This window comes from Balaenoptera ricei, chromosome 5, assembly GCF_028023285.1.
Source record: "Balaenoptera ricei isolate mBalRic1 chromosome 5, mBalRic1.hap2, whole genome shotgun sequence".
Lineage (NCBI taxonomy): Eukaryota > Metazoa > Chordata > Mammalia > Artiodactyla > Balaenopteridae > Balaenoptera > Balaenoptera ricei.
Genome location: NC_082643.1, coordinates 139,786,004 through 139,810,693, shown reverse-complemented (window position 1 = coordinate 139,810,693; position 24,690 = coordinate 139,786,004). Strand labels below are relative to the sequence as shown.

The 24,690-nt window shown below is 47.5% G+C and overlaps 1 protein-coding gene across 2 annotated transcripts in view; it reads left to right on the top strand.

Annotated features, from left to right (window-relative positions):
• The window catches only part of AFAP1 (actin filament associated protein 1), a 150,858-nt gene that overhangs the window by 89,688 nt on the left and 36,480 nt on the right, over positions 1-24,690 (top strand). For both annotated transcript variants that reach the window (XM_059923657.1, XM_059923658.1), the window contains exons 7-9: positions 10,562-10,657; positions 14,185-14,266; positions 21,038-21,187. In XM_059923657.1, coding sequence (XP_059779640.1) covers positions 10,562-10,657; positions 14,185-14,266; positions 21,038-21,187 — 328 coding nt within the window. The remainder of the gene's footprint in view (positions 1-10,561; positions 10,658-14,184; positions 14,267-21,037; positions 21,188-24,690) is intronic.

Here is a 24,690-nt window from a genome sequence, read left to right as displayed (position 1 = left end):
AAAAACCCCTAATGATTAGATTCATTTGGGACCTAAGAATTTTTTTTCTTTTTACTTTATATCTGTTACCCTTTTTAAGATCTAGAAAGCCACAGATGTAATTGAAATATGCCTGCCCTATTAATTCTTTCTCCCTCGATTGTGTCTTTTTATTCTTTTTGAACCATTTATAAGGGCTTTATCATTAGTAAAGATGTTAATCATTAAAAATAAAAATTCCCTCCCTCTTCCAAGGTCACTTGTATCTTGAATTTGGTCTTTATTATTATCTAGGTATACTTTAGAAATACTTCTTACTTACAATGTCTGTACTCATAAACAAGAAATGATATTATTCTTCATGTGTAAAATTTCCATGTAAATGGCTTCAAACTGCACGTGTTCTGCAGCCTGCTTTTTTCACTCACTCATTTGCTTGCACCCTCTCACTGTCATGGGCAGTGTTCAGTGAGCGTTCTCGTGCGGGTCACCTGGTCTCGGTGTCCTGGTTTCTCTAGGATGGAGACCGTGTATTGGAATTGCTGGTGTTGATATGTGCACATCTTCAGCATTACTTGAGCCTCACAAATTGTTCTCCAGGGTTGTTTGTACAGTTGTCCTTCTACCAGCAATGTGTGAGAGCAGTCACTTTGCATGTCTCCTTTGAGTTTCTTTGTACCTATGCAACAGATAGAAATGCAAATTTCAATACCCGTCCCCCAACCCTCATAAAAAGGGTGCAGGAACAAGGTTCTGCACCTTGTTTTTTTTTCCTAAATAGAGTATCTTGGAGATTTTTTTTCCTCCAAGTTAGAGAATAGAGCACTTTTTCTCTTTTACAATACATAGCATTTCATTTTATAAATAGAATATACTTTAAAAAAATCTTATCTTCTATTTGTGGATATTGGGTTGTTGTCATTCGTTTGATGTGACAGGGAGTTTCTATAATGTTAATCCTGTGCCCGCATCATCTCACGGTTTTGCTAGTCTGTAGACTGCATTTCCAAACAGAGGAATTGTTTGCCTGAAGGTTATAAGCAATTGTAATTTTGAGATACAGTTGAATCACTTTGTAGGTTTACCAGTTTACCTTCCCACCAACAGTATGTGAGTGCCTTTCCCCCCGACAGTGTGTGAGTGCCTTTTCCCCCCAACGGCATGTGAGTTCCTTTTCCCCCCTACGGCATGTGAGTGCCTTTTCCCCCCAACAGCGTGTGAGTGCCTTTTCCCCCTACTGTCCTGCCAGCAGCCTGTGTTATCAACTTTTGAATTTTTGCCAGCCCGATAAGGGAAAATGATATCTCATCTAGTTTTAATCTGCACTTCTCTCATTATGAATGACATTGAGCATCTTTTTATAGGGTTCAAGAGCCTATGGCTGTATTACTGTTTCTGTGAACTGTCTGTTTATATCCTTTGCCCTTTTTGTAGATATTCTGCTCAGAAATCTATTTTTAAGGAACCTCCCAATGCCCGAGGCCAAGCCAGGTTTGGTAATCACAGCTCTAGCCCAGCCTGCTCATTTCCACTTGGATAAAAGTCCTCATGGAAGAGAGCGTTGGAGAGCAAGTAAGTGTTTCTGCAGGCAGACAGGTTGTTAAGGTAAATGGCATTGCACAGCCATTTCCACTAAAGTTTTATTTGACTCTTATAACTGCTTCTGAAATTCATTATAATAACTATAAAGGAGCCGGGAAGGAGAAGGTGGTGAGCCAGCACTGTGTAGAAAGACAGTTTCGCTAGAGCTCAGACTGGAGTCCGACGCTGGGTTCTGACCTCCGCCCCGCCAGTCACTCACTGAGTGTCTTAGATGAGCTCCTTGACTTCCCCGTGCCTCAGTTTTCTCATCTATGAAAATGCGAGGGGTTGAAAGTAGTGTCTGCTTTTTAGAGTTGTTGTGAGGCTGCAACCACGTTAAGATATAACGTGTTGGGGCTTCCCTGGTGGCGCAATGGTTGAGAGTCTGCCTGCCAGTGCAGGGGACACGGGTTCGAGCCCTGATCTGGAAAGATCCCACATGCCGCGGAGCAAATAGGCCCGTGAGCCACAATTACTGAGCCTGCGCGTCTGGGGCCTGTGCTCCACAACAAAAGAGGCCGCGATAGAGGCCCGCGCACTGCGATGAAGAGTGGCCCCCGCTCGCTGCAACTAGAGAAAGCCCTCGCACAGAAACGAAGACCCAACACAGCCATAAATAAATAAATAAAAATTAAAAAAAAAAAAAGATATAAAGTGTTTAGGAGAACACCTCGCCTGTATGAGCACATATGTAAGTGCAAGCTGCTATTATTGGTGGTGTTAGTAAACATACAAGCTCCTGTTGAAATCTGTTTGGAAATCAAGATGACAGCAGGCTGTTTTTAGGGGCCAGAGCTACGAGTGTTCACATCCCTTCCTCCCACCCTCCTTTGCCCAGACCTGCAAGGAGTCTGGGAAACATCTTCCTGTGTGCCCACAGAGAGGAAACCATGTGCCAGTCATCTGCCATATCCCCTATTGCAAATAAATTAATAAACATCCCAAAACGACTCTTAAAGGTCTATACCAAAGAGGATGTTGAAAGGAAATTGGCTGCACTGTAGACACCACTGTCCTTTTCTAATGAGAAGCCATGAGAGTCCTAGTGCTGACCTTGGTAAATTGCATCCGTCCTTTTCTTGCTTTTCTCCCCCACTCCCTGCTGGGTAATGTAGGGGTTTTACAGCACCTCCTGGTTTCAAGCAGTTTTAGAGGAATACAGTTGAAAAGAGTTTTCAGCATGATTTAATGTGCTAGGAGAGTATCGCTGTGGTTTTGCCAGACTTCTCAAGGAGGATCACAAACAAGTTTATTGTATACTTGAGCTCATAGAAGCTGACCCTGTGTGTCCTTGAAGAAAGGTTGATCTTAGTTCCCTGACCAGGGATCAAACCTGCACCCCCTGCAGTGGAAGAGTCTTAACCACTGGACTGCCAGGGACGTCCCAAGAAAGGTCTTTCGTATTCTCCCAGGCATCTCCCCTTACTTTGTTCCTTCCTGAAGAAGGGCCTCCATGTAGTATCATCATTTCCTTTCACCCTAAAGAAATTATTAAAATAAAATGATTTCTTACAGAGCAGACCTTCTGGAAATAACTCCTTTCCACTTTTTGTTTGTTTGTTTTTTCTTCTCCTTTCAGCTTTGACTGGAAATGTCTTTATTTCACCTTAACTTTTGGTGAGAAGTTAGCCATCACTTGTATCAATTGTGCCTTTGAATGTGATGTGTCATTTTTTTTTTCGTGACTCCCTTTAAGATTTGCTTTTTTAATCTTTGGTTTTCAGCAGTTGACTGTGAGGTGTCTAGGTGTGGCTCTATAGGTTTTTATCTTAGAGTTTTTTTTTGTTCTGTAGGTTGATGTCTTTCATCAGTTTGGGACCGTTTTTGGCTATTATCTCTTGAAATGTTTTTCTGGCTCATTTTTTCTCTCCTCTCCTTTTAAAATTTGTTGGTACATGTTAGGTCATTTGGAATATCCCATGGATTTTGGTTTCTCTGTTCTGCTTTTCTTCACTCTTCCGTGTGTTTCAGTTTGGGTGGATACTTTAGATTTACCCATCCTCAAGTTTACTGGTCCTTTCCTCCTCTGTGTCCAGTGTGCCCTTAAGCCCATCTTATGAATTATTCTTTTGTGACATCCTATTTTTCATTTCTAGCATCTTTCTTTTGCTTTTTAAAAAAAAAATAGTTTCCATCTCTCTTCTGAAATTCCCTGTCTCTTCACACATGTCTTAATGCCTTTTTCACGATCTGTTTTGACTTCCTATCATAGTTATTTTAAAGTCTTTTGTAATTCTGATGTTTGGATCATCTCTAGGACTGTTTCTATTGAATTTGTCTCATGAGTTTACATTGTATTCCATCTGGTTTGTGTAAAAGAGCAGTAGAGACTGAAGTAATTACTGTTTCCTTCAGAAAAGGGTGTGTCCTTTCTCCCGTCTGCTGCTCATAGGTGGGCTGCCTCCGTCTCACCTGTAGTTGAGGCAGATCTGGACTGGGCTGCAGCTTTACTTTGATTCACTTTGCTCTTGCCTTCACATGGTTTCAGGGCTGGATCTGGAATTTTCCATCAGCGTGGTTCAGGTTCTGAGCTGTGGTGGAAGTCTAGAGGTCTCTGTATGCTACAGACACATGGTAGCTTTCTGGACCAGCTTGGTTTTCTTTTTGGCCTGATGCTGGCCAGCTCTTTGGTTTGCTGGGGTATTCTCTCTGAAAAATTCTCTCTGAATATTTTTTAGAGCTCACCCACCTTGTTTTAGTTGTCAGGGTGAGAGTGGTGGCCTGCGTGCCTTTCTATGTGGCAACCAGAAGTCAAGATACCATGTGCTGCCCTTTTTTCTTCATCAGTCTTGCCAGAAGTTTATCCATCTTATTAGTTCTTTCAAAAAAACCAAATTTTTCCTCTTAATTTTTCTCTATAGTACTATTGTTTTCTATTTTATTAAGTTATCCTCTTCTTTCACTTTGTTTTGGTTTAATTTTCTGTAATTATCCCAACTTCTTGAATTGTGTACTTAGATAATTGATTGTTAGCCCTTTCCATATGTGTGTGTGTGTGTGTGTGTGTGTGTGTGTGTGTGTATATGGATTTAAAGCTATGCATTTCCTTCTAAGTACAGTTTTAGCTGCATCCTCTATTTTGATTTTTTTTGTGTGTGTTTTTATCATTCAGTTTAATGGTTTTTTTGTTTCGTTTTTTGGCTGCAGTGGGTCTTTGTTACTGAGCGTGGGCTTTCTCTAGTTGCAGCGAGTGGGGACTACTCTTCATTGCGGTGTGTGGGCTTCTCATTGCAGTGGCTTCTCTTGTTGCAGAGCACGGGCTCTAGGTGCACAGGCTTCAGTAGTTGTGGCACGTGGGCTCTAGAGCGTAGGCGAAGTAGTTGTGGCACACAGGCTTAGTTGCTCCACAGCACATGGGATCTTCCCAGACCATGAATCGAATCCGTGTCCCCTGCATTGGCAGGCAGATTCTTAACCGCTGCACCATCAGGGAAGTCCCCTATCATTCAATTTAAAATATTTCCTAATTTCTGTTGTGATTCCCTTTTTTACTAATGGTTTATTTGGGAATATATTGCTTAGTTTCCAAGTATTCAGTGATTTTTGAAAAAATTATCTGATTGTTTTACATTTCTAGTTTAATTCCACTCTAGTCACAGAACTTTATATGGTTTCACAAAGTAGAAATTTATAGACTTGATTTATTGCTCAACATGTAGTCAGTTTTGGTAAGTGTTCAGTGTCTACTTGTAAGGGATGTGTATTATGCATTTGCTTGGGGTACTCTTCTATATATGGTTGTTAGATCACAGTCATTAATTGTCATGTTCAAATCTTCTATATCCTTACTAATTTATTTATTTGTTTTATCAGTTACTCAAAGGGAGAGATTTGGGAATATCTACCACTTTGATTATGAATTTATCTATGTCTTTTTTATTTCTGTTAGTTTTTGCTTAATATTTTTGAGGCTATGTTATTTGTTGCGTACAGAATTTAAATGGTTATATTTACTGGTAGTTAAAACCTGAAAACCCTCTTTCTCTCAGTGTTTCTTGCCTTAAAGAATTACTCTCTGATTAATCTGTAGATTAATTATCTTCTTTAATGGTACCTTTTGATGGACAGGAATTGTTAAATCTGAAATCTGGTGTATCAGTCTTTACCTCTATAGTCAGTACTTTTTGCATCCTGCCAAACCACCCCCCCCCCAATTTTAGCATATTCCAAGTCACCAAGATAGAACCTGTATTTTCTTCCAGAATTTTACTGGCTCAGTCTTTACATTTAGGTCTCTGATTCATGCATATTGGTTTTCATGTACAGGATGAGATGTGGGAGTCAAGATTCATTTTCTTCCATATGCATAGTCAGTTATTTTAGTACCATTGAAATGGACTTAATTGCCACGATTGGAAATCAGTTGATTGTGTTATGTGTGGGTCCTTTTCTGGGCTCCTTGTTCTATTTCATTCGTCTGTTTGTATATCCTCATGTCAACGCCACATTGTCTTGATTGCTGCAGCTTTAGAGAGCCTTGAAATCAGCTAGTATGTGGCTTCCAACTTTTTTTTTCTAAATGATTAAAAACTTTGAAATCATAGTTTTATGTGTAAGAAGTCAATGCTGTCATCATGTTTTTTTTATTTCACCTTGTCAAGGCCACATCTTTATGACTGAAGTAGATTCTTCTTCGTAAAGAACTATATAAAAGAAACAACCCTTCTTTATCTTGATGATAGCGTGTTAGAGTGACAGAAGATTGAATGAAAAGTCTGGAAATCTGGAGTATATTCTGAGAATGCCTTTAACTCATTATGATATTTTTGGTCAGCAAACTCTTTCCCATTTATCTATCAAGTGGAAATAATACTGATCAGAATGGTCAAAAAGCTAGAATGAAAAAGTTACATAAACACACTCTTAGAACTGTAACAAACAGTTGAAATTTGTGATTTATTAGTATCACGTCTTAGGATTCTTTCTGTGAAAATTCTAACAACTCTCCGACATGAATTGCTTTGTAAAACGGATGCCAAGTCTTTTATTCATATAAACTCCTCTTCTCCCATACTGTCCTAAACCTATTATCCAGGTGTTCAGTATTTCAAAACGTGGCTTCAGTGTAACAATTAAAGACCTTTTCGGTAAGTCACACACACTCCCTCTGTCAGGTATGAGAAGCCTGGGGCTTTTGTTGGGCCAGTACAGGACTTGACAGACACTTCTTCAAGGATCGTTACCAAATTTATTTCTGTCCTTTTGGTCTGCAACTTCCATTACCAGCAGCTCTTGCCAAAGTTCACTCTCGGTGTGTGTGTGTGTACAGATGCTGAAAACACGAGCCATCTTGTTGGGGCTCACTCGGAAGACAAGAGTCAATGTTCCCAGAAATGCAGCGGTCAGATTTCCTTAAAAAATGTGCAGAGATTGTGTTTCTGGAGATGCAGGCTCAAGTTAAAAGCAAACAAAAATACCACAGAACATATAACAATTTGTATTTTGAGAGATTTGTGATTCTGAATTTGGATCCAGTTCTCTTAAGTACGTATTAAACTTCTCACAGAACATGGCTCTTTCAAAAGAAGTATATTAGTATGAAAACCTCATTTGCAGCTATTTGAGAAATCGGGTCATAAACCTTTTATTTACTACTTCTGAATGAACTCTGCAGGGGCAATATGGCAATAAACAGCGATCAGAGAAGAAAGACAGTTTCATGAAGATAACCTGAAATAATCCAACCGTTTGATAAAACCCATGGAAAGAAAGGCTGGTTTCTCTCATTGATCTTTTCAGCAGTGCCTTTCTCTGTACCTGGGATGTAATTACTGTTATTAAATAGTCTCATGTTGCTGGGATACGATGAATAACCCCACCTGGCCCCAGGCGTGCTGGGTCTCCTCTGGTCTACCGAATCCACCTCATTCTATTCTCTCCACGAGGAATTTAAGTTCTAGAAGGGAGAAACTAATAGGGAGGAAGGGGTATAGTTGATCTATGTACAGCATTGTAAGCATGCGGATATTTGGGTTGGCTTCATCAGGAAAGGCTTCTCAGAAGGGTGATTGCATTTTGTGAGTTGGCTTTAACGGCTCGGTAACCTCCCCTGGCTTCAGGGATTCAGAGCTTCAGAGATTCCTCAGTTCCCCAAACGTTTGTTTGCGGGAAAAACAGGACCTGATATGGGACGGGGGAGAGTGGAGGGGACAGTCCAGTGACCAGGAGAGTGGGAGGAAGTTGGCGAGGCTGGGATGTGTTGGTGCTGCAGGCATGGCTTTTAGCTGATGCTCTTTTTCTTTCTCTCCCTTTTTTTTTTTTTTAAATTAATTAATTAATTAAATTTTTGGCTGCGTTGGGTCTTCGTTGCTGCGTGCTGGCTTTCTCTAGTTGTGGCGAGCGGGGGCTACTCCTCGTTGCTGCACGCGGGCTTCTCATTGCGGTGGCTTCTCTTGTTGCGGAGCATGGGCTCCAGGTGCGTGGGCCCAGCAGTGGTGGCTCATGGGCCCAGTTGCTCTGCGGCATGTGGGATCTTCCCAGACCAGGGCTCGAACCCGTGTCCCCTGCATTGGCAGGCAGATTCTCAACCACTGCGCCATCAGGGAAGCCCCCAGAACTTCCTTCCCCCTTTGGAAAAAAGAAAAAGAAAAAGGAAAGAAAAAAGACAACTGTGTTTTGCATAAAAGTTTTTGCCAGAGATAGGTTTCTGCAGGTAGTGTTTTGTGGGGTTTAACCTTCTAGTGTGAAACAAGGACCTCAAGACCCTTAGCAGTGTGTGTACAATTGAACGCATTTTCGTGTATGTACCGCTCTGGTCGCGAGAAGAGAGCGCACGTTGGCGTCCTTGTTGAGCTGTCCCAGTGGGCGTCGCTTTCACACGTTCTGGGCAGAGACGGAGGCTCACAGCCTGGGTGGCTCAGCCATGCCTCTGGAGCTGGTGGTGGGACTGGGGTTTCAACCCCAGCTCCCGTCAGATGCAGAAGCCCAGGAGTTTTCCATTGCATTATACCCTTTCCCAAGAGGGAAGAAAAAGTCTCATCCTTAGGTCAGATAAAAGTGTGCCTTGTCAATTGAAGGTTTGAGAAACACAGGGGAGGTGAGGGAATAAAGACCTGCTGCAAAAGAAGCAGCAGTGAAATTAGCATGAAACGCGAAACTGAGGGAATCTTTTCCGCTCGGAGACATTCAGGAGGCGCAGGTCACCTGGGTTGGGGTCACCTTTGCTTACGTTTTCACACCTCAGACTCAACAAGGAGAAAAACATTGCAGCAAGCTCTCTGGATTTCTTCTTTTCCTTTTTTTCCTGTTCTATTCTCCAACGTGGACCTCACTCCATTGCTTTTTCGTGAAGCAGCTGAGCGCAGGATGGCTGGAGATGCTGTTCCGGCCTGCTGTCAGTTCCTGGCTCCCATCCCAAGCCCAGAGCAAGCCAAGGGAATCTGGATGTGTCTGCTGAGATCATATTGCAAAGTCACTACACAGATAGCTGGGGCTTTGGCATTGCTTTTTTATTTTTTTCTCCGAAGGCACTTGGGTTGAACCCAAATTGCAGCTTAGTTCCAAGAAGAATAGAAGACATTTTGAAAGCTTTGCCTGCTAGCTCTGCATTCACCAGAGTGTAAGTTGCACCAACCCGGGAGCTTGTCTGTCTTGTTTGCTGCATGTCCCCAGTGATCAGAACCACGCCCAGCTCCTTGCCAGGAGCTCAGGAAGGACGGAAGGGACAGTGGGTGGCCGCAGGGGTGGCTGTGATCGCCAGTAGCGCCGCAAGATGGTCCTGACACCTGCGGGTCTGGGCCAGGATCCCTTTCTGAGCTCTCAGCATAAACCGTACAGGTGCTTGGCAGTGATGATGGTGCTGGTGACAGCGGCCACCATGTCTTCAATGTACACGTGCAGGTGCTGGCTGAGGCATCTTGCATACAGGGTCACGTTTTCTCTTCATTCAGCCATAAGTACAAGACAGGTCATGTTGATAACGCCTTCCTTTGCTAGTAAGGACGCTGAGGTCAGAGAGGGGACGCCTCTCGGCCAGTACTGATGTGCTTGCCTCACAAAGCAGTCAGGCGCCTTCTCAGACTCCTGCTGCCGCCTGCGCCAGCCTTCCTGCATCCTCCCCTGCTTCTCTAGAGCCCCGTCCCCCTCCTGTCTCTGCAGAGGCCTTCCTCCACTCAGCTCCTCCCTAGGTGTCCCCTCCAGCCGTGCCCACCCCATCCCAGTCCCTCCGCCTGCCTCAGAGACACTCTTCTGGGCACCAACTGCCTTGCCGTCTCTCCCAGCTCTCTCCCTCCTGCTCCCTCTTCTTGGAGGTGAGCTCTTCTGGTTTGCTTCTGGCTTCCCTGTCCATTGCGTCTCAGACTCTTCCAGATGCTTCTCTCCTTTGGCTCCACCCCATGTCCTGACCGGCTTGAGGTCTTCTCCTGGGTCTCCGTTCTGCATTGTCTCCCCCTTCCCCCGGCGGCTCATTCCATTCACGGCCAAGAGCATCAGCCTGTTGAGCTCCCGCTGGCCCCTCCCAGCCCATCTCCTGGCCCGTGGTACTCTGGGTCTTCCGTAAGCTCTTCACATCCCCCACAGGACCTTGCACCTTGTCCCCTCTGCCTAGAACCCTTTCCGCCGGTTCTTCACGCGGCTGCATCCTTCTGGTCGTTGAGCTCAGCTCTCAGCTCACGTGTCATCCCAGGAAGGCCTCTCTTGATCTAAATCAGCCACCCCTTTTTGTTAAAGACCCTCTTCTATTCTTTGTAGCACTGACTGCTGTCTTACCTCCATTTTTTGGTGATATTCATTGTTTATCGTGGTATCTAACTTCTACTGGAGCGGAAGCCCCATGAGGGCAGGACTCTCACGTACACCGTTCCCTTCTGTATCCCAGAACCTCTGTCGGTACCAGGATGGGATAGACATTCGGTGAATGAGGAGTGAAAGAATGAACAAACGAGTGCCTGGCATCCTGGAGCTTAAATCCAGATGCCTCTGACCCCTCGGACTTTCCTACCGCACCTCCTGCCTCTGCTTGGACCCTTGTGTAACCATCTCTGCCCTTGTGCACTCACCACAGGTGGTCAGAGAGATCTACAGCGGCTGCAGCGGGCCAGCAGACTCGGAATGTCCTCCCCCCTCCAGCTCCCCGGTGCACAAGGCAGAACTGGAGAAGGTAAGGGGCGTGTTTCTTTCTAGGAATTAACCTTACAGTTAACTCGGGCCTTCCTCGAAGTTTTCATACCACCTCTGATATTTCAGCACTTCTGGTTGAAAAAAGAAAAAAGGAAAAAAATAATGCAGGCCTGCTTCCTCTCTGCCTGCTCTGTACGAAGCTCAGGTTAGCTGTTTTACAGATTGCATGGGTAGTTTTATCCTTCCCAGCTGTAGATGCAGGAATGGCTGTAAAGGGGGCACAGGATCACCTGTGAGGTGATCAAGGTCACCTGCTGTTACACAGCAGCATGAGATCCGCAGGCAGCTCTGTGTTCTTCTGGAATACAGCAGGTGCTTCGTCAGTGCACCTTCCCAGAGGTTTATTCCCAACAGACGCGTAACACTTCCCGTCTTTCTCTGCTCTGTACTTGGGCGCCGTGAGCACGCAGCAGGTGGGTAGGGCTAGCCCTTCCTGCCAGAGCGCGTGAACTCGCCACTCCTGCTGTCTGTCCCTGATGGAGCTCTGTTTGCCTGTATGTGCAGAGATCTCGTTTCCATGGAGATCCCTGGCTTCCTGCCCCACCGTGTTCTGTCGGTAGCCTCTGTCTCAGGAACTTTCTGAGCTCTCCCTCTTTGGCCCCTTCCCTACCAGTGAACAGATCCTTTTTTGTCTATTCTTGTTTTAGTCAGGGTTCTGCAGAGAAACAGAACCAGTGGGGTGTGTATGTATGTATGGGTACACAAATTTTATATATATTATAAAATATACATAAAATTTCAATAAAAATAAAATTCTGCATATAGAATTATATACATACTGAGAGATTTATTATGAGGAATTGGCTCACAAGGTTATGGAGACAGGTAAGTCCAAAATCTGCATCTTGGGGCCTTAGGCTGGAGACCTAGGAGAGCTGATGGCACAGGTGAAGTCTTCTGGAGGACTGCCCCCCACCACCCCTTGCTTGGGAGACCCATTTTTTATTTTTTTAATTCAGACCTTCAACTGCTTGGGTGAGACCCACCTACACTATGGAGGGCAATCTGCTTACTCAAAGTTCACCAATTTATTTTTTTATTTTTTAAAATTTATTTTATTTATTTATCTATTTATTTAGTTTTGGCTGCGTTGGGTCTTCGTTGCTGCGCGTGGGCTTTTCTCTAGTTGCGGTGAGCCGGGGCTACTCTTTGTTGCGGTGCGCGGGCTTCTCATTGCGGTGGCTTCTCTTGTTGCAGAGCACGGGCTCTAGGCGCGCGGGCTTCAGTAGCTGTGGCACGCGGGCTCAGTAGTTGTGGCTTGCGGGCTCTAGAGCACAGGCTCAGTAGTTGGGGCGCACAGGCTTAGTTGCTCCGCGGCATGTGGGATCTTCCCAGACCAGGGCTCAAACCCATGTCCCCTGCATTGGCAGGCGGATTCTTAACCACTGCACCGCCAGGGAAGCCCCAAAGTTCACCAGTTTAAATGTTAGTTTCACCCACAGACACCCTCCAAGTTGACATATAAAGTTAACCTCACAACCCTCACCCTGGTATTGTGACATAGCAGGCCTATTTCTCTTTTTTCCTGATTACAAAACTAATGCCTGTTCACTGCAGAAAATTTAGAAAGTAAAGAAACAGAAATAGGATGGATAAAGTCACTTAGGAGTCTAGAGCTCCTCTCAAACCTCTGCATGTTTTTAAACCAGTTTTTTTCTATTCATGTGTTTCTTTTACAGTTTGGATAATTTGATGCATAAAATTTCTTATGCTGCTTTTTCCTTTTTTCTTTTCAGTTAACCTTTATACTGTTAGCAGTTTTCTAGGTTTTTGAAAACACATAACATGCAACAAGCATGTTTGCATTTTTATCACCTGAGTAATATCAAATTCATATAACTCTATTATTTATATACACCCCCCATTAGGCTCTTTTTTTTCTTTTTTGAGTCGTGTAAAATAACCTGACAATTTTGTGTAAATCTTTGCTGCTTCTCTGACTATTACCTGAGAAAAGATTCCTAGAAGCTGGCTTACTAGACCAAAGGATAGAATTTTTAAAGATTTTGATTCATGGGGCTAAGCAAGTTACTTTCCAGAAGTTTGATCCTATTCAAGCTTTGATGCTGGTTCTCATCAGCAATACGTCAGGGTTGTTCTTTCACCCGCTCACACGGGAATTGGCAGTTCTCTTTTACTATCTTGGTTTCTAAGGTGGTATTGTTAGTGCCTGGCTGGACCTGTTGACCCGATCCCAGGGGCGCTTCCTGGCCTGAGAGCTGGGCTTTCAGTCCTACTATCACTGGAATATGGCACCTACTAGGGTCCCACTAAAGCCATAATTCTTTTTTTAAATTAATTAATTTATTTTTGGCTGTGTTGGGTCTTCGTTTCTGTGCGAGGGCTTTCTCCAGTTGGGGCAAGCGGGGGCCACTCTTCATCGCAGTGCGCGGGCCTCTCACTGTCGCGGCCTCTCTTGTTGCGGAGCACAGGCTCCAGACGCGCAGGCTCAGCAGTTGTGGCTCACGGGCCCAGTTGCTCCGCGGCATGTGGGATCCTCCCAGACCAGGGCTCGAACCCGTGTCCCCTGCATTGGCAGGCGGACTCTCGACCACTGCGCCACCAGGGAAGCCCGGCCATAATTCTTTTACTTTGGCTCTTGCCGGTGCCGCTGGGGTTTACTGGCACCTGCCTGCCATCTTGGCCCAGCACTGCCTGGACCCCTTATCACGAGGTGAGCGTGTGTGTCCCTGTGTTCTGGTATCATCCGGATATTTTGATTGTCTCCCTGCTGGCCAGCCTCTGTGGCCCTGGGGTGTAATTTGAGGTTCTGAGGAGGGGTGTTCGGGAGCCATTTCCTTCACTGTGACTCCACAGGGTCTCTGGTTGGAATGGAAGAGGTTCTGCTCATAGAAGAACTATGTCTCTTCTCCTGATACTAACCTAGAGTCCTAATTATGCTCCTCAAATCCATATATTAGGACTAAAATAATTACAAGTATCCCTGTGCCCTTTGATGGTTTTGATAGTAACTCATCTCTCTGTGTATATTCTGACTGTATTGTTATGAGCAGATACTTGACACTCGCCCAGTTATTGGTGAATGCTGGGAGGAAATTAAACGAATGGCATAGGATTTATTTCTGGAAGGATAATGTGGCTTGGTGAGGGGGAATATTTTATGTACTCCTAATATTTGGTTGGCCAAAAAGTTAGTTCGGATTTTTCCGTAACATCTTACGGAAAAACCCGAACAAATTTTTTGGCCAACCCAATATTTTTTTCAAAATTATTTGCAAGAAAAAGTGATTTGATTGAAACAAGCTTGGTACTATAGCGTGTGTTAGTGTAACCTCAGCAACTTTTTTCTTTGTTCTTTCGATGTTTTTAAAGCTCTTGTAGCAAACCAACCAGATAGTCCGTGTTATAGTTGAGCCCTGTCTCCAGATTATTAGGAATGTGGCCCACATTTTCTTTCCCTTTTGAGATGCCTTTTGATGGATCCATGATGCATCACTTGGTCAGTGTGGCCATTGTAAGAATAACTTAATCTTTTGATCCTCACAGAAACTGTCTTCGGAGAGACCAAGCTCAGATGGGGAGGGTGTTACAGAAAATGGAATTGCTGTGTGTAACGGAAAAGAACAAGGTGAGTTCTGTTCGTGCCAAAAATAGATAAACCAAAAAAAAAACCAAGAACCCAAAACAGAAGCACTGCAGCCGGGTCTGTAAACTCTGTATGGAAAATGTCCTCGGTAATTCAGTTATTCAGATGTCATCATTCTGTGTTACACCTGCAGAAATCCAGAGAAACCCCTTTGGTTGATACTACTCCTCCGTGTCTTTCTTTCAGTCCTTCCAAACGTTGGCCTAGGTTTTCTCCTACTGTTTTGATATGGGCCCTGCGTATATTTTAATTTATGACTTATGGCAGGTTACTTCCTTACCTGATTTATCACTGAGACAGATTTGCATTGGGGGGCCGCCAGCATCTTGCTGGGAGACGTGATTTTCAGGGAAAAGAGCTTTGGATGATGAGACCGGGAACCCACATGCCCATCTCAATGCTGCCTTTGCTGGAGAGTGAGATTCTGAGCAAGTTTTTCCTCTTTGGTGAGCCTCAGTTTCCCCATCCTTAAAATGAGGAGATTTCTGATCTTTTTAAAAAAGATTGTCTGAAAATATCTTTATTTCACCTTCATTAAAAAAAATTCTTTTTTAATTGTGGTAAAGTACAGATAACATGAAATTTACTGTCTTAACCATTTTTAAGCCCAGTTCAGCGGCATTAAGTATCTTCACAGTGTTGTGCAGCCGTCCCCACCATGGGTCTCTAGAACTTTTCTCATCTTGTAAACTGCAGCTCTGTCCCCATGAAACACTAGCTCCCCATTCTACCCTCCCCCCGCTCCTGGCAACTGCCATTCTACTTTCCGTCTCTATGATTTTTGATGACTCTAGAGACCTCATATAAATAGAATCCTATAGTATTTGTCTTTTTCGTGACTGGCTAATGTCACGTATTTCACTCGGCATGCTGTCCTCAAGGTTCATCCACATTGTAGCACGTGACAGGATTTCCTTCCTTTTTAAGGCTGAATAATATTCCCTTGTGTGGATGGACCACATTTCGTTTCTTTGTTTATCCGGTCATCCATTGATGGACAGTTGGGTTGCTTCCACCTTTTGGCTATGGTGAATAATGTTGCTATGGACATGGGGGTACCAATACTGAATTCTTTTTTTTTTTAAAGTCAGCTTTATAAAGGTGTAAATTATGTACAGTCAAATTCACCCTTTTTGGTGTACGGTTCTTTGACAAACACATGCATGTACCCTTCATCACAATCGAGATGCAGAACATTTCTATCACCCCAAAATGTTCCCTGGCAACCACTGGCCTGTTTTCTGTCCTGTAAGTGGAATCATACAGGGGGCAACCTTCTGGGTCTGGCTTCTCTCGCTCAGTGTATTGCATTTGGGATGCGTCCACGTGGTGGGTCAATAGTCTGTCCCTTTTCTAGGCTGAGAGGATTCCAGTGTGGATGGACCAGTTAGTTTATCCACTCCCCGACTGAAGAACAGCTGGGCTGCTTCCAGGTTTGAGTGGTTTACAAGTAAAGCCGTCGTAGACATCCACAAACAGGCTTTTGCGTGAACACGTTTTCATTTCTCTCGGCTGATACTGCGGAGTGGGACTCTTGTGGTCACAGGCATTCATGTGCCTTCTCACCAGCCTTTTATTGTCATCTTTGTTTTGTTTTGTCCTTTTCTTTTTATTTTAGCCATCTTGATAGGTGTGTAATGCTGTGTAATTGTGACTTTAAAACACATTTCCCTACGACTAACAATGTTGAACATTTTTTAGTGTGCTTTTTTGCCAGCCGTTTATTATCTTTGCATATTCTTATTGGATTTTTTTGTTCATACTGACTTCTGAAATTTCTTTATCTATTCTGAATGCAAGTCCTCTGTCACAGTGGTCCCCAGCCTTTTTGGCACCAGGGACCAGTTTCATGGAAAACAAGTTTTCCACGGACGGGGCCGGGGCGGGGGATCATCCAGGTGGTAACGCGAGTGATGGGGAGCAGCTGTAAATACAGATGAAGCTTCGCTCGCTTGCCCCACCACTCACCTTCTCCTCTGCAGCCTGGTTCCTAACAGGCTGCGGACCGGTGCTGGTCCGTGGCCTGGGTTTTGGGGACCCCGGCTCTATCAGATGTCTTTTGCACACATCTTGTCCCAGTCTGTGGCTTGACTTCTAGTTTTCTGCACAGTGTGTGGGCCCAGAGGAGGGGTGGGGTTAGTGGGTGGTGAGGAAGTTTTCCCTATGCAAGGCCAGAAGCCTCTGTGCTTCCCAGGTGAGCAGTTCTGCCTGCCCAGCTCAACTGCACTCAGTTGCTGGGGTGGTGCAAGTGTCTTCTGGCTCAGAGAGACGCAGAGGTCTCCTGGCCTTAAACCAAATAGCAATTCCGGCCGCTAAGAATCTTGGAGCCTAAACCGTCTGGGCTATTGTGATATTTCAAGGTTCACGCCAGAGGGTCGTGATCTCTGCCTTGGCCCATGTGTTTTCTAACTCGGTTGTATCTTGAGTGTAATTTTAGTTCTTTCCATCGGAAGTTATTCAGTGGAAGGTATCATCTGTGTCTTCACAGGGCACATTATGTGTAATCAAAGACAGGAAAGCTATCTTTAAGTTTTGCCCTGAAACAGAACAACATACAATCTCAGGGTTCCTGCTCAGATGCCAAGGCTCAGCGGGCATTGCTTTGGCTGGTCTCTTTTCTTGTTTGTGATTTCCTCTCCCAGTGCCCCTGCATGAAATTAGGTTCTACAGAATGATATATATGTCTAGATATACAGGTAAGTGAATATGTCTGCATCTGATAGTCTTCTGTTTCCTTTTAACAAGAGCAGCCTTCTGTGCTTTGTAAAGGTGACCTTGGTTCAAACACTTTTTGCCTGGCAATGGTGCTTTGCCTATAGTAGACCCCCAATGAATAGTCACTGAAGGAAGCTAACAGCCTAAATACATTCTGACCATCTACCTTAGCTTTTATCCTTGCTGCGCTCTCTTGATTAGCTTGTAATTGAGAAATTCTAGTAAAGCTCCCTTGATCCCAGCCATGTCGTGACTCAGACAGATTTCTCTGCTGGTTGCATGGGAGTAATCCCCAACTCCTGCAGCTTCTCCTAAATGTTAGACTGTCAACTGTACATGGACACCATCCAGATTCTGTGACCAAAGCCACAGGCAATGACTCTAAAACTCTGGTTTCTTCTTTCAAGGTGTCAGGCCCTGGCACGTAATGAGCCAGTATGGTGGGCTTTGGGGTGAAGTTAGTAGAGTTCCTACAGATACCGCAGCTGACGTGAGCAAAGAGAATTGAGTCCCTAGGGCTGATCTGTGTGGAAGTGACAACTGTCCCCAACTCGCATTGAGCACGTGTACCATTTAATCACAGGTTAACGGGTCTGTTGGTAGACTTAGCAAATCAGTAGTCTGATGATATTCCTCCCACCTGCCTAAATACCAAAACACCTACACTCCCATTTATGTAGGATAAGAGGGAACCATCTGGGTTTATGACATTTACGGCTTTAAAAATGCTGCGAATTAGCTTTGCTTCAGTGCCTGTCAACACCGCCTCCACCCCAGCGCACCACATTGACACTGATGCCATTTAAACTCTGCAGCCTTTCTATTGTACAGCTTCAGTGAGTTGAGAGTTCTGAGTTTTTAGGTTTTTCTTCGTAATTCTATTATGTGTGCTAAATTCTGAGTTTTGTTTATTGAATAGCATCAACATATTCTCGTGATTTCTTTCTCACGTTCCTACATCCTGTGGCTTTTTCTTCCAAGGACAGCCTCACTTTTGCTTTTGCAAAAAAGCAGTGGACGTTCAAGGAATTAAAAGTCTTTATTATGTCCTTTCTTTGTAGCCAGAGTCCAGCAAGTACTTTCCCAACAGGAGCAAATCCTAGTAAAACTGGAAGTAAATCTAACATCCTGGCTTTCTCACTTGTCACTCTGAGATGCAGGGAAGGACTGATTCGTGCTCCTGAGCTTTGCAGAAGGTCCCTTCCGGGCACTGACTGTCCTCGCTGAGAGGATCTTCTCTTTTTAAAGCTTATTAGCTTGAGTGGGGTTCTGGTCAAAGACCAACTTCAGGCTCTTTAGAAACAGCTAAGAAGGGTCATCCACTGCTGCTTTCACTGTGGGTTTGGTTGAACTGAAATCAATGATACAGGTATTCCAACCTCGGACTCCATGTCTGATGGCAACTGGGGAGGAGATGTGCCTTCAGACCAAGAGATTAAAGTGGATTCTTGGTGCTTTATTTTACAAGGGGTTGCGTGTGGTGGGAGAGTGTCAGGAGCGGGTGGGAGTGACAGTCATGTGTTCTGTGTTTCTAATATGACCTGATTTGTTTAAAATAACGTAGAAGTGCTTGTACTAGTCAACTCAGGCTTCCATAACAAGATATCACAGACTGGGCGGCTTAAACAATGGAAGTTTATTTCTCACAGTTCTGGAGGCCAGAAGCCCGAGATCAAGGTGCCGTCAGTGTTGGGTGCTGGTGAGGGCCCCCTTCCTGGCTTGCAGACGGCCACCCCTCACTGTGTCCTCCTGTGGCCTTTCCCCACGAGTACACCAATCCTGTCGGATCAGGGCCCCACCCTTAAGACCTCATTTAACCTTCAGTGCTTCCTTAGGGACCCCATCTCCAAATACAGCCACACTATGGGGTTAGGGCTTCAACATGTGAATTCTGGGGAGATGCAAACATTCAGTCTGTAGTGCTGATTACCCTGAAATGTAGTGCGGCTTCTTTTTAAAACTATAATGTAGCACCTCCTGCCTCAGACATTGTTAACTGTCGTTTCTTTCTGGAGAGGAAATAAATGTTCAAGCACAGTGACTGGCCTCACGGGACCTCACTGAGTCCGGGGGGTGGGGTGGGGGGAAGAAGATCTGCAGAGCCCAGACGAGGCAGGCCCGGGCGTGGGCGGATGCGCGCTGGCCTCGTTCCCTGGGCGTGGGGCGGGTGGCAGAGTGGAACTAGAGAAGGGGACGGCTTCCCCGCCCCCCAGTGAGAGCAGCTCATGTGGTAGAAAGGAGGGGGGAGGGCATACGCTTTTAGAGGGTAGGTTTAGGAATGAGGCCCATAGTTTATAATCTCACATCCCTGAATCCTCTTCCTCTGAAATTATCCTGTGTGATGTTCATGCATGTTCTGTGTCCACAGGGAGAGGGGTGGGGAAGGAATTCTTGACTTTCATTACATTTTCCGAAAGGTCCGTGCCACCCTCTGAGTTACAGAGGGGTGAGGGGTCCTCCTGGAGAGGACCGAGCAGGGGCTGTTGGGGGTCTCGGGGGTTCAGGTGATGGTGTCTGGCCTTGATGCTGTGGGTCCCTCCAGGGCCCTCCCAGCCCATCCACACTGAGCGAGGCCCTTGGTCCCAGCACCAGGCACAGAACAGCCCTCAGGTGACAGCTCACCTGCCCAGAAGTGCTCTGGCGGGAGGGGTCTTGTCCCTCAGTCCTGGACACATCCTTAGCGTCCACTCTGGTTCTGCGCCTGGTCCCCACCCCTGTGATTCTGTCGGAGGTCGTAGACAAAGCCCGCAGGGGCTGGAGAGAGCAGATTGCCGCCACGGGTCAGGCACAGGACAGCAGCCGGCCGCTGGCGCTCAGTGGGCTGGGGTCCGGGGACTGTCGTCAGCTGGGCACGTAGGTCCTTGCGCACGGCTGCGGCTTCTCAGGCCCTGTCCCCGCCCGCCGTCGCTTACCAAAATGTGGGTTCAGAGTCGCCAGACCTTCCCGTTTTCCAAGGGAAGCCAGAAGCCATTCATCTTCATGCAAAACATTCCTGAGTTTTGTGCATACGGTTTAGCACTGCAGGCCAAACAGAACACACGGGGCTGGAATGCAGGCTGCTGGTCTAAGAGCTCCAGATGGGGCGGAATCCCGTGTGAGTCTGACAGGTCAGTGACGGGCTGGTGGAGGCTCGCTGAGTCCCCCTGCCCCCTCACCTGCCGGACCCCTCCCTGTGCAGGCCAGGTTGCAGCTGCCCGAGCCTGTCTTGTGTTTCTAGACGTGTCCGGCTCCTTCCAGCATCACAGGCTCTGTGTTAGCTGATGCTCTTCTTGCCCGGACGGCTCTTCCCTCGGGTTTCTGCACAGATGCTGCCTTGTATTGGTATTTAGCTCCTCTGCTTCCTGATGGCCCGGTCACTGTACCACGTAACCCTAGTTTAGGTCTACAAAGGCCTTTCCATCATCCGACCTCCCTCGGGGGTGTGTGTGGGTGTGTGCGTGTGCGTGCGAGCACGTGTGTACACGTGTGTGCGTGTGTGTGTGCGTGTGCGTGCGAGCACTGTACACGTGTGTGCGTGTGTGCGCGAGCACGTGTGTGCGCGAGCGCGTGTGTGCGCGTGCGCGCGTGTGCGCGCGAGCGCGTGTGTACGCGTGTGTGTGCGTGTGTGCGTGTGCGTGCGAGCACGTGTGCGTGTGTGCGTGTGTGTGTGCGTGTGCGTGCGAGCACTGTGTACACGTGTGTGCGTGTGTGCGCGAGCACGTGTGTACACGTGTGTGCGTGTGCGCGTGCGCGCGTGTGCGCGCGAGCACGTGTGTACACGTGTGTGTGCGTGTGTGCGTGTGCGTGTGCGTGTGTGTGTGCGTGTGTGTGCGTGTGCGTGCGTGTTCTCAGCCTGCTGTGGAACACAAGCTTCCTGGGAGCGCCTGTTTTCTGCTGTGTCCTCTCGTATCTAGACGAGTAGCTGATGCACTGCAGGTGCTCAGTAAGTAGAAATTTGGGGAAAGAAAATCGGCCATGAGTCATGCTTCATTTTGATGTTTCTTTTCAGTTAAAGTCTATCGTTGAAACATGCTCTTTTGTTGTCACCTTTCTTCACAGTTAAGAGGAAAAAAAGTTCCAAATCAGAGGCCAAGGGAACTGTGTCTAAAGTCACTGGGAAAAAAATCACCAAGATCATCGGTTTGGGAAAGAAAAAGCCATCGACAGATGAACAGACCTCCTCAGCGGAGGAAGATGTGCCTACTTGTGGTAAGACGGGGGTGCGTGGGGTTGCCAGATCTGCGCCCTCTCCCCGAGCACGCGGAGACCCTCTCCGGGGAGACCTCTGTATCATGTTCTTCTAAGTCTCACTGATGGGGCTCTTTTGCATTGGTCTTGTGATCAGTTAAATTGTGGAGAATGGATTATATTTTACTGCTTATTAATGAAGGCCTTGCAGGGGTTTGAGATGATCTCTGAAGTTCTCTCAAAACAAAAAACAAATTCTCTCTTTGATCCCATGAGGTTCTTCCAAATCCCTTTTTTTTTTTTAACTTTATTTTTTGTTGTATAATTATTTATTTACTTATTTATTTATTTGGTTGTGCAGGGTCTTAGTTGCGGCTCGAGGGCTCCTTAGTTGCGGCTCGAGGGCTCCTTAGTTGCGGCTCGAGGGCTCCTTAGTTGCGGCTCGAGGGCTCCTTAGTTGCGGCATGGGAACTCTTGGTCGCGGCGTGCACGCGGGATCTAGTTCCCGGACCAGGGATCGAAGCCGGGCCCCCTGCCTTGGGAGCCCGGAGTCTTCACCAGCGGACCGCCAGGGAAGCGCCCAAATTCCTTTTAAGCGTCTCTAAAGGGAAACGTACCGTGGGCGGTTGGCCAGCGGAGGGGGGTGTGTAAGGCGTGTAAGAGCGTTTACAGGGTCCCTGGCAGCCCCTTCCCTTGGCCTGACGTCACACGACTCAGCTTTCTGGGGCTGCTCCACTTCTCAAGCTTCCGCCTCCAGTCCAGTCGGGCCGGCTGACCCCCTCCCCTCATGGGTCTTCGTCCAGTAAGTGTTCTCTGGGCAGCTGCTGGCGGTGGGGCTGCGCCCGCGGGGCGGGGGGCGGGGGGTGTGATGACCAGTTGGCTCCTGCGATCCCGCTGCACCCACTCTAGCGCCCGGGGGGCGGCCCGAGGCAGGGGTCACGGACACAAACGTGTGGTGACTGACTCTGGTCACGAACCCGGCGGGGATACGAGAGGGGCAGCGGGAGAGTCTGGCGGGGGTGTGACTTACACGGAGGCACCGCAGGGACCACCTCCCTGGAGAAGTGAGACCGTACATGCGCAGTGTTTCCTAGGCAACCGCGTTTACGAGAACATGCGACCCCTTTAAGGAGAAACGCTTTAGAGGCTGAAAGATGGATATTTACCCTTTAAGAAAAATAAGAATGGGCTGTACTTTCCCATGCGGACCACAGGGCACATCACACGTCAGTCCCGCAATGCCTTTTGTGTGTGCTCGCCGTTTACCTCTCTCGCTCTCTTTTTCCCCTCTCTCAATGAGCATCTCTTCCGTCCACGGTTCTGGGTAACTGAGGATGCCAAAAGATAACAGCATTTAGATGCCGCCCGTTAGTGCCTAAGTTGGGCCACACACGCAAAAATGCATTTATTCAGCCGATATCACGTCCCAGGGTGTGGCTTGTGCTGAAAGGGCGGCGTGAGCCCAGAGCTGTGCCGGTGGGCAGGAAGGGTCGATTGTGGAGTGCAGCGCAGGTAGACTTGGGGTGGGGGGGCTCCGAGGGGAGGGCAGGGGGGACTCGCAGCCCCTCACAGGCGTGACCCTAGGAAGTCGTGACAGACTTTTGGTGGCACGGTAACCCCCCGGGGTGCTGTGCAGAAGTGCGTGTGGAGTGGAAGATGGCTGGGCGGGCAGTGGTCGAGGCCCCTCGGGGTTGAGGTGCCATCCCAGGGAGGCCCCCATGAAGCGCCCGCCTGTGGGTTCAGCTGGGAGGGGAGATGGTGACCCCAAATGGAGGCCAGCGGTCTGGGAGCCCCCGTGCACGCAGAGGTCGTGAACTTGCCCCTGGTCTGACGGCGTCGGGTCACAGAAGCACGCTGACTGATGCCCTTTCCGTGGAGAAGAAGCGCCCTGCAGAAGCTGAGCCAGCGGGACAGAGCCCTGGCGGGAGGGCAGGGGCGGGGCAGCTGTGGACGCCAGCGGCCTGTGGCCCTCTGCCTTTCCTGGAGCGGCTCACAGCACTGGGTGATCTGCGGTTGTTTCCCTCTGGCATTAGCCCTGGAGAGGAGATAGGAGTTAGGGGTTACAAGTGGAAAGAGGGAATTACCCAACAAAAAGGGAACTCCTTTCTTAGGGTTTTTTTTTTTTTTTTTTTCTTAAAACTGCCCTAGGTCAGCGAAGGAAATAGAGGTTCTTTCATGAAAAACAATTAAACATTCATATGGAAGGCAACTTAGCAACTGTGGTCCAGACCCCTCCTTTTACAGTGAGGACACCGAACTCGGGAAGGTCGCGGGACTTGCCCTGAGTCACACGGCCAGGCCCGCTGGCCAACCCTGTCGCTGTCCTGCAGCACAGGTCTTCCCTGTCCCCCCCCCCCCGTCCCCCAGGGCTCGCCACCCTCGTGACTCCTCATAAACAGCCGTGTGGGCACTTGGCCTGAAGGTGCAGTGGAATTGCTCAGAGAGCAGGCCTGGTGCAGCCGCGGCCCCGCACCATCACCTGAGGGTTTCCGCCCGGCTCTCAGTGGACATCTTTCACCTCCACTAAGGGACCATCCTCTGTCCACAAGGTTTTAAAATTGTCCTCTAGTTCTTTGCTGGGCCAGGGGACGGGGGGGGGAGGTCTCTGGAGAAGTCGAGGGGGAGAATGACTGTCTTCAGTTAGGTTAGGACAGGTGCCAAGTCTCAGGCAGGAAACGTAGCTGGATGAAGGCCCAAGACCCCCATCCTGCCCAGCGTGCCAAGTGGACGGGGCACAGACGAGAGCGTCCCCAGGGCAACTGGGAGCTGAGTCCAAATCCCAGCTCTTCTGGGAGATGCAGCCCCATCAGCTGGGGCTCTGGGTGTGCAGGAGAAATGCCGGCAGGTAGGAGAGGGTTCTCTGCAGATTTCCCGCAGGCGGGGTGGGAAGAGGCGCCCGCACCAGCCCCCCGCTCCGCCTGTCCTGCCTGGCTCTCACCCCTTTCTCGGGCCCTCAGCCAGCGGTTGCTGCGCTTAGTCCCAGCCGGGTCCGCTCCCCAAACAGCCACTTGGACTCTTAAGATGATCCGAGACTTGCACACAAACCCCTAAGCAAAGATGGGTCCTTTATTTTCCCATCTCCAGTGCTCAGGATTTCCGGAAGTATTGTCACTGTATAAAGGCATCAGGAGATGCCTTTCACGTTTTTCTCTCTTCCCCAGCCCGTTTCTGTCTTTCTGTTTGGACTCGTCCACAAGCCTCTCGACTGTCCACCTTCTTCTCCTCTGGATCCCTGCAGGCCACCCCGTGGGACTTTTGAAACCTTGGACTAATCGTATCATCCTGTGCTCAGTCAGTTCAGGGCCTCTAACAATCTTGTCTCACTGAATTTTCCAGCTTTTTCCTCTCATTACTGGATTAAGATGCAGGTCGAATTCACCCACCGGTTGTGTTCCCAGCACCGAGCACACAGCCTGGTGGATAATAGCAGCTCAGTAAACACTTGTTAATTGAATGAATTAACTTAAGCAAGTCGCACGCTTCTCTGAGCCTCAGGTTCCCCACCTATGAAATAGGCTTATACT